Consider the following 13,264-nt stretch of genomic DNA (forward strand, 5'->3'; position numbering starts at 1 on the left):
TGTGCCCGTCACCTTCCTTGGTATAAACAGATCCTCAGCGAGATATTTGCATTGTCCCCTTATATACTTATACATGGTTATTAGATCGCCCCTCAGTCGTCTTTTTTCTAGACTAAATAATCCTAATTTCGCTAATCTATCTGGGTATTGTAGTTCTCCCATCCCCTTTATTAATTTTGTTGCCCTCCTTTGTACTCTCTCTAGTTCCATTATATCCTTCCTGAGCACCGGTGCCCAAAACTGGACACAGTACTCCATGTGCGGTTTAACTAGGGATTTGTACAGAGGCAGTATAATGCTCTCATCATGTGTATCCAGACCTCTTTTAATGCACCCCATGATCCTGTTTGCCTTGGCAGCTGCTGCCTGGCACTGGCTGCTCCAGGTAAGTTTATCATTAACTAGGATCCCCAAGTCCTTCTCCCTGTCAGATTTACCCAGTGGTTTCCCATTCAGTGTGTAATGGTGACATTGATTCCTTCTTCCCATGTGTATAACCTTACATTTATCATTGTTAAACCTCATCTGCCACCTTTCAGCCCAAGTTTCCAACTTATCCAGATCCATCTGTAGCAGAATACTATCTTCTCTTGTATTAACTGCTTTACATAGTTTTGTATCATCTGCAAATATCAATATTTTACTGTGTAAACCTTCTACCAGATCATTAATGAATATGTTGAAGAGAACAGGTCCCAATACTGACCCCTGCGGTACCCCACTGGTCACAGCGACCCAGTTAGAGACCATACCATTTATAACCACCCTCTGCTTTCTATCACTAAGCCAGTTACTAACCCATTTACACACAATTTCCCCCAGACCAAGCATTCTCATTTTGCGTACCAACCTCTTGTGCGGCACGGTATCAAACGCTTTGGAAAAATCGAGATATACCACGTCCAATGACTCACCGTGGTCCAGCCTATAGCTTACCTCTTCATAAAAACTGATTAGATTGGTTTGACAGGAGCGATTTCTTATAAACCCATGCTGATATGGAGTTAAACAGTTATTCTCATTGAGATAATCCAGAATAACATCCCTCAGAAACCCTTCAAATATTTTACCAACAATAGAGGTTAGACTTACTGGCCTATAATTTCCAGGTTCACTTTTAGACCTGGAGGAATGGGAGATGAACGCCTTGGCAAAGCGAAAAAATCGCAGGAGGAGTGGCGCTGGTGCCTCCAAGGATAAGGTGCTGAGCTGCAGGGGTTACCGTAGATCCCGGTCTATAGAGGTAATAGGGGTCTATTATGTTCCCTATCTAGATGGTTTGGCCCGCATAAAGGGTTTTATATCCTCCTCCTCTTCTCTATACTTCCCAGGTACAAACACCAACACCCCCTTCCCGTGTATTGTCTGGCGCTGCTGCCTTTTTGGGCCCATATTCCTTATTTGGCTTCCAGGTACTTTCAATTGGCAAATAATTTTTAGCTATGGGTACGGCATTTTTATACGATATATAATATTTTTACAGTCAGGTCGTCACACTTATGGTGGTCATTTCGGCAATAGTATATAGGGCCATATGCCCATACGACTTTTACGTAATCCTTATAGGGGATCTACAGCAGCGATGCTTTATTCATGTTGTCACATTTCTATTTTAGGTACTCACTCTGCACTCACGGTCTCTGACCCCACGTCCTCGAAAATCACTCTGTACTCAGTATCCTTTGGGGCAGTCAGGCTGCATTCTTAACCGGTAGTCCTTTTATAGGACTTGTTATCTTTACCATGCATTATAGTTTTCCGATACACGTTCACAGCTTATAGTGACCCTACGTCGAGGTCCACGATCACGGAGCACCAGTCCGGAACTGTTCAGACTGCCACAGAGCGGTCCCGGGATCTACGGTAACCCCTGCAGCTCAGCACCTTATCCTTGGAGGCACCAGCGCCACTCCTCCTGCGATTTTTTCGCTTTGCCAAGGCGTTCATCTCTCATTCCTCCAGGTCTATAGAGTACATCAAAGTTGTTTCTGATGAAGGTCTTGTGATTGGACCGAAAACGTTTAAACCTTTGAACTGAATGCACAAAATAAACGAATTGTTCATTTTCATCTTGCATAAGAACTTTTGAGTGCCAAGAAATTTATTGCTATTGAGTAACGGGTTGGAAACCTAACTTGTGCACCTCCAAGGAGCCCTGAGTGCCGTGTTCACTACTTCACTACAGTTTATAACGCAGAGCCGTGAAAATAAAAATTCTTTTTTTTTTTTTCACAAAAATGATTTTTTAGCCCCCAGTTTTGTATTTTCACAAGGGTAAAAGGATAAATTGGACCCCAAAAGTTGTTGTCCAATTTGTCCTGAGTACGCTGATACCCCATATGTGGGGGGAAACCACTGTTTGGGCGCATGGCAGAGCTCGGAAGGGAAGGAGCGCCATTTGGAATACAGACTTAGATGGATTGGTCTGCAGGCATCACGTTGCATTTGCAGAGCCCCTGATGTACCCAAACAGTAGAAACCCCCCAGAAGTGACCCCATATTGGAAACTAGACCCCCCAAGGAACTTATCTAGATGTGTTGTGAGAACTTTGAACCCCCAAGTGTTTCACTGTAGTTTACAACGCAGAGCCGCGAAAATAAAAAAAATCTTATTTTTCCCACAAAAAGGATTTTTAGCTCCCCGCATTTTTATTTTCCCAAGGATAACAAGAGAACTTGGACCCCAAAAGTTGTTGTCCAATTTGTCCTGAGTACGCTGATACCCCACATGTTGGGGTAAACCCCTGTTTGGGCGCACCGGAGAGCTCGGAAGGGAAGGAGCACTGTTTTACTTTTTCAACGCAGAATTGGCTGGAATTGAGATCGGACGCCATGTCGCGTTTGGAGAGCCCCTGATGTGCCTGAACAGTGGAAACTCCCCATTTCTACCTGAAACCCTAATCCAACAACACCCCTAACCCTAATCCCAACGGTAACCCTAACCACACCCCTAACCCTAATCCCAACGGTAACCCTAACCACACCCCTAACCCTGACACACCCCTAATTCTAATCCCAACCCTAATCCCAACCATAAATATAATCCAAACCCTAACCCTAACTTTAGCCCCAACCCTAACTTTAGCCCCAACCCTAACTTTAGCCCCAACCCTAGCCCCAACCCTAGCCCCAACCCTAACCCTGATGGGAAAATGGAAATAAATACATTTTTTTTAATTTTATTATTTTTCGCTAAGGGGGTGATGAAGGGGGGTTTGATTTACTTTTATAGCGTTTTTTATATCGGATTTTTATGATTGGCAGCTGTCACACACTAAAAGAGGCTTTTTTACAGCAAAAAAGTTTTTGTGTCTCCACATTTTGAGACCTATAATTTTTCCATATTTTGGTCCACAGAGTCATCTGAGGTCTTGTTTTTTGCGGGACGAGATGACGTTTTTATTGGAAACATTTTTGGACACGTGACAGTTTTTGATCACTTTTTATTCTGATTTTTGTGAGGCAGAATGACCAAAAACCAGCTATTCATGAATTTCTTTTGGGGGAGGCGTTTATACTGTTCCGCGTTTGGTAAAATGGATGAAGCAGTTTTATTCTTCGGGTCAGTACGATTACAGCGATATCTCATTTTTTTATGTTTTGGCGCTTTTATACGATAAAAGCTATTTTATAGAAAAAATAATTATTTTGGCATCGCTTTATTCTCAGGACTATAACTTTATTTTTTTGCTTATTATGCTTCGTGGCAGCTCGTTTTTTGCGGGACAAGATGACGTTTTCAGCGGTACCATGGTTATTTACATCCGTCTTTTTGATCGCGTGTTATTCCACTTTTTGTTCGGCGGTATGATAATAAAGCGTTGTTTTTTGGCTCGTTTTTTTTTTTTTTTACGGTGTTCACTGAAGGGGTTAACTAGTGGGACAGTTTTATAGGTTGGGTCGTTACGGACGCGGCGATACTAAATGTGTACTTTTAGTGTTTGTTTGTTTTTTTTAGATAAAGAAATGTATTTATGGGAATAATATATATATATTTTTTTTTACACATGTGGAAATTGTTTTTTTTACTTCTTTACTTTGTCCCAGGGGGGGACATCACAGATCGCCGATCTTACAGTTTGCACAGCACTCTGTAAGATCGGCGATCTCACTCACATCGCTGCAGGCTTACCAGCACCTGCAGTTGACCCGGAAGTACTCCCTGCAGGACCCGGATGCAGCCCCGCGGCCATTTAGGATCCGGCGCCTGCAGGGAGAAGACGCTCAGTACAAGGTGAGCACATCACCTTGTACCGATCGTCTCAGGGAAGCACGCAGGGAGCCCCCTCCCTGCGCGATGCTTCCCTGTACCGCCGGCGACACCCGTCCGCGATCGGCCACGCTCCCCCCTTGAGCGCGGCCGATCGCTATGACGTACTATTCCGTCGGTGAGAATTAAGGCCCACCCCACCTCGACGGGATAGTATGTCATATGGGATTAAGGGGTTAAGAAATGAAGGTCAGTCAGTCCGAAAAATTGGAAAAACTTTGAAAGTGTCCCCAAGTGCAGTTGCAAAAACCATCAAGCACTACAAAGAAACTGGCTCACATGAGGACCGCCCCAGGAAAGGAAGACCAAGAATCACCTCTGCTTCTGAGGATAAGTTTATCCAAGTCACCAGCCTTAGAAATCGCTGGTTAACAGCAGCTCAGATTAGAGACCAGGTCCGTGCCACCCAGAGTTCTAGCAGCAGACACATCTCTACAACAACTGCTGAGAGGAGACTTTGTGCAGCAGGCCTTCATGGTAAAATAGCTGCTAGGAAACCACTGCTAAGGACAGGCAACAAGCAGTAGAGACTTGTTTGGGCTAAAGAACACAAGGAATGGACATTAGACCAGTGGAAATCTGTGCTTTGGTCTGATGAGTCCAAATTTGAGATCTTTGGTTCCAACCACTGTGTCTTTGTGCAACACAGAAAAGGTGAATGGATGAACTCTACATGTCTAGTTCCCACCGTGAAGCATGGAGGAGGAGGTGTGATGGTGTGAGGTTGCTTTGCTGGTGACACTGTTGGGGATTTATTCAAAATTGAAGGCATACTGAACCAGCATGGTTACCACAGCATCTTGCAGCGGCATGCTATTCCATCCGGTTTGCATTTAGTTGGACCATCATTTATTTTTCAACAGGACAATGACCCCAAACACACCTCCAGGCTGTGTAAGGGCTATTTGACCAAGGAGGAGAGTGATGGGGTGCTACGCTAGATGACCTGGCCTCCACAGTCACCTGACATGAAACCCAATCGAGATGGTTTGAGGTGAGCTGGGCCGCAGAGTGAAGGCAAAAGGGCCAACAAGTGCTAAGCATCTCTGGGAACTCCTCCAGGAAGATGGCCGCGCCCACCGAGAAACCGCTGAATAGCGGAGAGAGCGCTCTTTTTCTACAGCTGCGCAGTGCATTCGGCACTTGCGCATGCGAGAAGCACTATGCTACCAACTGGAACATAAGCAAGATGTGGGGGAGAAACAGCGCTGTGACCACGCCCTTTGGACCAGACCAGCCTGATTGACAGGCGAAAACGGCGACTTTTGTAAGGTATTTCGGCAGCATAGGTGGGGAATCAGGGGACAAAAAATACCCTATTGTAAAGCACAGCTCAGGCCCTGTTTAACGGTGTTTTTATCTCATACTGAAAAAACGGGGTGACAGGTTCCCTTTAAAGCAATATGTCACATAAAATAGTTAATAAATAACATTTTCCACATGTCTATTTTACATCACCACAATTTTGTAAACATCATTTATTGCTAGGACGTTACTGTATAAGTTTTAAAAGTTGATCAGCAATTTCTAAACTAATTTTTCTAACAAAATTTAAAAAACCATTCTAAAAACTGCACCCCTCAAGGTGCATGAAACCACATTGAAGAAGTTTATTAACCCTTCAGATGGTTCACAAGAACTAAAGCAATGTGGAAGGAAAAAATGAACATTTTACTTTTTTCACAAAAAATTTACTTTGGAACCAAACTTTTATTTTCACAAGGGTATCAAGAGAAAATGGACCACCAAATTTGTTGTGCAATTTCTCCTGAGTACGCAGATACCCCATATGTGGGGGAAAGCCACTGTTTGGGCGCATGGCAGAGCTCAGAAGGAAGGAAGCACGTTTTGACTTTTTGAATGCAAAACTGGCTGGAATCAATGGGGGACGCCATGTTGCATTTGGAAACCCCTTAATGTACCTAAACAGTGGAACCTCCCCAATTCTAACTCCAACATTAACACAGACCTAACCCCAACACACCCCTAACACTAATCCCATCCCTAACCCCAACACCACCCTAACCCCAACATCACACTAACCCCATCACCCTAACTCCAACACTACTACCATAACCCCAACCTTGACCCCAACACAACGATAACCCCAACACAACCCTAGCCCCAACCCCAACCCTAGATCTAACCCCAACCCTAGCTCAAACTCCGACCCTGACTGCAAATAATGGAGGAAAAAAATCCTTTTTCTACATTTTATTATTTTTAGCTAACTAAGGGGGTGACAAAGGGGGGTTTGATTTACTTTTTAATTTTGATTTACTATTTTTTAAATTTTGATCACTGTGATCAAAATGAACCAATAGGAAAAATCTATTGCTGCCGGGTGCCGGCCTGCAGATCTGCGCATGCACCCGCCATTTTCTTCCGGGAAAATTACACGGAGGGCCAGGGGACGAAGTTGGAGGACACAGAGATGCTGGAGTTACCGGGGAGGGGCCTGGGTTCGAGGGACCCCATTTCTCTCTCCTCTGGTAAGCTAGATCATATCAGAGGAGAGAGAAATGAATAGAAAAATCTGACTTTTTTTTTCTTTAGCGATCGCCATTATTCGATGAATAACGGCGATAGCAAGACAGGGGATTGGTAAAAACCGACCCAAATCATGCTCTTTGGGGTCGCAGCTACCCCCCGTAGCAGAGTTACCGAAGATTTTAAAACGCTGGGGGGCGCTATCCACTTATTTCTCAGCACCATTAAAAACCGGCACTGAGGAATAAGGACCCTTAACAGCCGCCATTAAAAGGTATACTGGCGGTTGTTAAAGCAAACCTGTTAGCAGTTTTGGCCAATATAAGATACGGCCACTGCCTTTCAGGGCTTATCTACAGCATTCTATAATGATGTAATGCTGTAGATAAGCCCCCGGTCCAACCTAAAACATAAGAAAAATAAGTTTTATTATACTCACCCGGGGGAGGGGGGGGGGGCGGTCCGGGGCAGTCCAGTCTGATGGGTGTCGCAGGTCCGAGTCCGGCGCCTCTCATCTTCTTGTGATGCCGCCCTCCCGTTGCTTCATCGCTTCCCAGCATCGTCCTCCTGCGCAGGCATACTTATCTGCCCTGTTGAGGGCTGAGTAAAGTACTGCAGTGCGCAGGCGCCTGTGCAGGAGCATGATGCCACACCGGACAGCCCCCTCCCGGGTGAGTATAATAAAACATATTTTTCTTATCTTTCAGGTCTGACTGGGGGCTTACCTACAGCATTATAGAATGCTGTAGATAACCCTGAAAGGCAGTGGCCGTATCTTATAACGGCCAAAACTTCTGACAGGTTCCCTTTAAGGGGTTAAAATGTTATAGGGTATTCTGGGGTGCTGACCCTTCCATATGAATTGCATAGCCAATGATTAAAGCTTTAAGTGTAAAAATATAAAAGATTGTTAAATCATATAGGCATAGTTTTCTCTATTATAATTGCAATTACCTATAAGTGTAAGCAGGTCTGTATGTTTATCCGACAATGCCCATATAGTTCAATGATCAGTGAATAGTACCGTAGTTCTTTGGTGTGTTCTATGAAACCACTGAAGAGTAAACTAAGCAATCACCTTTAACTAGAGTTTTCGGTTTCTGTAAGCAGCTTTTGCCTTTTTAATGTATCTTTGTAATAATGGCTTATTTAAAAAAAAAAATCAGTTCACAAGTCTGATGTTGAAAGATTTTTGAGAACTGGGTAACAAACATTTCTTCCTTCAAATATTCCTTCATGATCTCCTTCATGCTGGATAGAGGTACAGTTGTGCTCAAAAGTTTACATACCCAGGCCAAATTACGGCTTTCTTAGCATTTTTCAGAGAATATGAATGATCACACCAAAACGTTTTCTCCACTCATGGTTAGTGGTTGGGTAAAGCAATTTATTGTCAAACTACTGTGTTTTCCCTTTTTAACCCCTTTACCCCCAAGGGTGGTTTGCACGGTAATGACCAGGCCAATTTTTACAATTCCGACCACTGTCCCTTTATGAGGTTATAACTCTGGAACGCTTCAACGGATCCTGGTGATTCTGACAGTGTTTTCTCGTGACATATTGTACTTCATGTTAGTGGTAAATTTCTTTGATATTACCTGCGTTTATTTGTGAAAAAAATGGAAATTTGGCGAAAATTTCGCAATTTTCCAACTTTGAATTTTTATGCAATTAAATCACAGAGATATGTCACACAAAATACTTAATAAATAACATATCCCACATGTCTACTTTACATCAGCACAATTTTGGAACCAAAAATTTTTTTTGTTAGGGAGTTATAAGGGTTAAAAGTTGACCAGCAATTTCTCATTTTTACAAACACAATTTTTTTTTAGGGACCACATCTCATTTGAAGTCATTTTGAGGGGTCTATATGATAGAAAATACCCAAGTGTGACACCATTCTAAAAACTGCACCCCTCAAGGTGCTCAAAACCACATTCAAGAAGTTTATTAACCCTTCAGGTGTTTTACAGGAATTTTTGGAATGTTTAAATAAAAATGAACATTTAACTTTTTTTCACAAAAAATTTATTTCAGCTCCAATTTGTTTTATTTTACCAAGGGTAACAGGAGAACATGGACCCAAAAAGTTGTTCTACAATTTCTCCTGAGTATGCCGATACCCCATATGTGGGGGTAAAACACTGTTTGAGTGCATGGGAGAGCTCGGAAAGGAAGGAACGCCATTTGACTTTTCAATGCAAAATTGACAGGAATTGAGATGGGATGCCATGTTGCATTTGGAGAGCCACTGATATGGCTAAACATTGAAACCCCCCACAAGTGACACCATTTTGGAAAGTAGACCCCCTAAGGAACTTATCTGGATGTGTGGTGAGTACTTGGACCCACCAAGGGCTTCACAGAAGTTTATAATGCAGAGACGTAAAAATAAAACAAACATTTTTTCCCACAAAAATTATTTTTTAGCCTTTAGTGTTGTATTTTCCCGAGGGTAACAGGTGAAATTGGACCCCAAAAGTTGTTGTCCAATTTGTTCTGAGTACTCTGATACCCCATATGTGGGGGGGACCACCGTTTGAGCGCATGGCAGAGCTCGGAAGGGAAGGAGAATCATTTGGAATGCAGACTTAGATGGATTGGTCTGCAGGCGTCACATTGCGATTGCAAAGCCCAAAATGTACCTAAACAGTAGAAACCCCCCACAAGTGACCCCATATTGGAAACTAGACCCCCCAAGGAACTTATCTAGATATGTTGTGAGAACTTTGAACCCCCAAGTATTTCACTACAATTTATAACGCAGAGCCGAGAAAATAAAAAAAAATTTTTTTTACCCACAAAAATGATTTTTTAGCCCCCAGTTTTGTATTTTTCCAAGGGTAACAGGAGAAATTGGACCCCAAAAGTTGTTGTCCAATTTGTCCTGAGTACGCCAATACCCCATTTGTTGGGGTAAATCTTTGTTTGGGCACACGGGAGAGCTCGGAAGGGAAGGAGCACTGTTTTACATTTTCAACGCAGAATTGGCTGGAATTGAGATCGGACGCCATGTCGCGTTTGGAGAGCCCCTGATGTGCGTAAACAGTGGAAACCCAATTATAACTGAAACCCTAATCCAAACACACCCCTAGCCCTAATCCCAACGGTAACCCTAACCACACCCCTAACCCAGACACACCCCTAACCCTAATCCCAACCCTATTCCCAACCATAAATGTAATCCAAACCCTAACCCTAACTTTAGCCCCAACCCTAACTGTAGCCTTAACCCTAGCCATAACCCTAGCCCTAACCCTAGACCTAACCCTAATGGGAAAATGGAAATAAATAAATTTTTTAATTTTTTTTATTTTTCCCAAACTAAGGGGGTGATGAAGGGGGGTTTGATTTACTTTTATAGCGGGTTTTTTAGCGGATTTTTATGATTGGCAGCCGTCACACACTGAAAGATGCTTTTTATTGAAAAAAATATTTTTTGCATTACCACATTTTGAGAGCTATAATTTTTCCATATTTGAGTCCACAGAGTCATGTGAGGTCTTGTTTTTTGCGGGACGAGTTGATGTTTTTATTGGTAACATTTTCGGGCACATGATATTTTTTGATCGCTTTTTATTCTGATTTTTGTGAGGCAGAATGACAGAAAACCAGCTATTCATGAACTTCTTTTGGGGAAGGCGTTTATACCGTTCCACGTTTGGTAAAATGGATAAAGCAGTTATATTCTTTGGGTCAGTATGATTACAGCGACACCTCATTTATATCATTTTTTATGTTTTGGCGCTTTTATACGATAAAAATTATTTTACAGAAAAAATAATTATTTTTGCATCGCTTTATTCTGAGGACTAACTTTTTTATTTTTTCGCTGATGATGCTGTGTGGCGGCTCGTTTTTTGCGGGACAAGATGTCGTTTTCAGCGGTACCATGGTTATTTATATCTGTCTTTTTGATCGCATGTTATTCCATTTTTTGTTTGGCGCTATGAGAATAAAGCGTTTTTTGCCTCTTTTTTTTTACGGTGTTCACTGAAGGGTGGGGTCGTTACGGACGCAGCGATACTAAATGTGTGTACTTTTATTGTTTTTTTTTATTTAGATAAAGAAATGTATTTATGGGAATAATATATATATATATATATATATATATATATATATATATATATATATATATATATATTTTTTTTTTTTTTTCCATTATTTAGGAATTTTATTTTTTTTTTTTTTTACACATTTGGAAATTATTTTTTTTACTGACAGTTTGCAGAGCACTCTTGTCAGATCACCGATCTGACTTACAGTGCTGCAGGCTTCACAGTGCCTGCTCTGAGCAGGCACTTGGTAAGCCACCTCCCTCCCTGCAGGACCCGGATGCCGCGGCCATCTTGGATCTGGGCCTGGAGCAGGGAGGGAGGTAGGAGACCCTCGCAGCAACGCGATCACATCGCGTTGCTGCGGGGGGCTCAGGGAAGCCCGCAGGGAGCCCCCTCCCTGCGCGATGCTTCCCTATACCGCCGGCACACAGCGATCATGTTTGATCGCGGTGTGCCGGGGGTTAATGTGCCGGGATCGGTCCGTGACCGCTCCTGGCACATTGTGCCGGATGTCAGCTGCGATAGGCAGCTGACACCCGGCCGCTGCCCCCGTGAGCCCGGCCGACCGCTATGACGTACTATCCCGTCGAGGGTCAGATAGGCCCAGGGCACCTCGACGGGATAGTACGCCTAAGGTCAGAGAGGGGTTAAATCATAATGACAACCCAAAACATCCAAATGACCCTGATCAAAAGTTCACATACCCTGGTGATTTTGGCCTGATAACATGCACAGAAGTTGACACAAATGGGTTTGAATGGCTACTGAAGGTAACATCCTCACCTGTGACCTGTTTGCTTGTAATCAGCTGAGTCAGTTTCTGAGATCCAGACAGACTCTTGTATCTTTCATCCAGCCATTAATGTTTCTGGATTGTGAGTCATGGGGAAAGCAAAAGAATTGTCAACGGATCCATGGAAAAAGGTAGTTGAACTGTATAAAACAGGAAAGGGATATAAAGATATCCAAGGATTTGATTTTTGATAATGCCAGTCAGCAGCATTCAAACTGTGATTAACAAATGGAAAATCAGGGACCCTGTAAATACAAAACCACAGTCAGGTAGACCAACAAAAATTTTGTCCACAACTGCCAGGAAAATTGCTCGGGATGCAAAGAAAAACCCACAAATAATATCAGCTGAAATAGTGGACTCTCTGAAAACTAGTGGTATAGCTGTTTCAAGATGCACAATAAGGAGGAACTTGGAAGAAAAATGGTCTGCAAGGTCAATTCACCAGAAGAAAGCCATTACTGCGCAAATGTCACAAAGTATTTCACCTACAATACGCAAAACAGCACAGAGACAAGCCTCAAAACTTCTGGAACAAGGTAATTTGGAGTGATGAGACCAAGATTGGCTACAGCAGAACAAAGTTAAGGATCTGGATTGGCCACCTCAGTCTATTCATCTCAATATCATTGAGCCACTCTGGGGAGATATCAAGCACACAGTTCATGCTAGACAGCGTGGAAATTTACAGGAACTGGAGGCTATTGCCAAGAAAAGTGGGCAGCTTTACCATCTGAGAAAATAAATAACCTCATCCACAACTACCACAATAGACTTCAAGCTGTCATTGACGTTAGAGGGGGCAATACATGGTATTACGAAATGGGGTATGTGAACTTTTGATCAGAGCAATTTGGATGTTTTGGGTTGTCATTATGATTTAAAAAGAGAAAAACACAGTAGTTTGGCAATAAATGGCTTCACCCAACCACTAACCATGAATGGAGAAAAAGTTTTGGTGTTATTATTCATATTCTCTGAAAAAATGCCAAGAAAGCAAAAATTTGTCAGGGGTATGTAAACTTTTGAGCACAACTGTACATGGAATATAGTCTATTTATAACATATTATATTGTAAAATCTAACATGCTATTTATGAACAGACAATCATCCAATAAACAGGATTGTAAATAACACTGACCTTTGACAAATCCCTAAAGTTGCTTGGAAGAGTCAAATCCAGTTCTTCAGATTCATAATTTGTGATGACCCAAGGAAACACTGGATACTGATTCAAGTCATTGTATGTTCGTCCTGTCAAAAACATAAAAAAAGGAATAAGGCTCTTGCTCAGTGATAAGTCAGTTGTATAGATATTGACGTCATATGTACATATTATTTTTAATAGATTTCTGTTGACATAAAAGCAATAACAGAAGGATATATACAATATATCCTATAATACTTATCTACAAATAAATGTATTTATACAGTCTCTACCAATGGAGGGAAGCATTGAAAATGTGCTGAGAAATATTAAAAAAAGAGATAAATTAAAGTAGACTGGAAACTCTAGGACTTTAAGTTTACACTCTACTGTGAACAGAATTTTGGAGTTTTTTTTTTATTAGATGCTACCCTTGAAGTATCTTACTAATAATACCCTCAATCTAGCATCAACATGGGTTCATGAGAGATCAGTAGGGT

General features: G+C 42.2%; 1 protein-coding gene across 1 annotated transcript in view; it reads right to left on the bottom strand.

The window, feature by feature from the left end:
* LRBA (LPS responsive beige-like anchor protein) overlaps positions 1–13,264 on the bottom strand; it is an 825,317-nt gene that overhangs the window by 214,624 nt on the left and 597,429 nt on the right. The window contains exon 43 of the mRNA XM_069744053.1: positions 12,759–12,871. Coding sequence (XP_069600154.1) covers positions 12,759–12,871 — 113 coding nt within the window. The remainder of the gene's footprint in view (positions 1–12,758; positions 12,872–13,264) is intronic.

This window comes from Ranitomeya imitator, chromosome 1, assembly GCF_032444005.1.
Source record: "Ranitomeya imitator isolate aRanImi1 chromosome 1, aRanImi1.pri, whole genome shotgun sequence".
NCBI classification, from domain to species: Eukaryota; Metazoa; Chordata; class Amphibia; order Anura; family Dendrobatidae; genus Ranitomeya; species Ranitomeya imitator.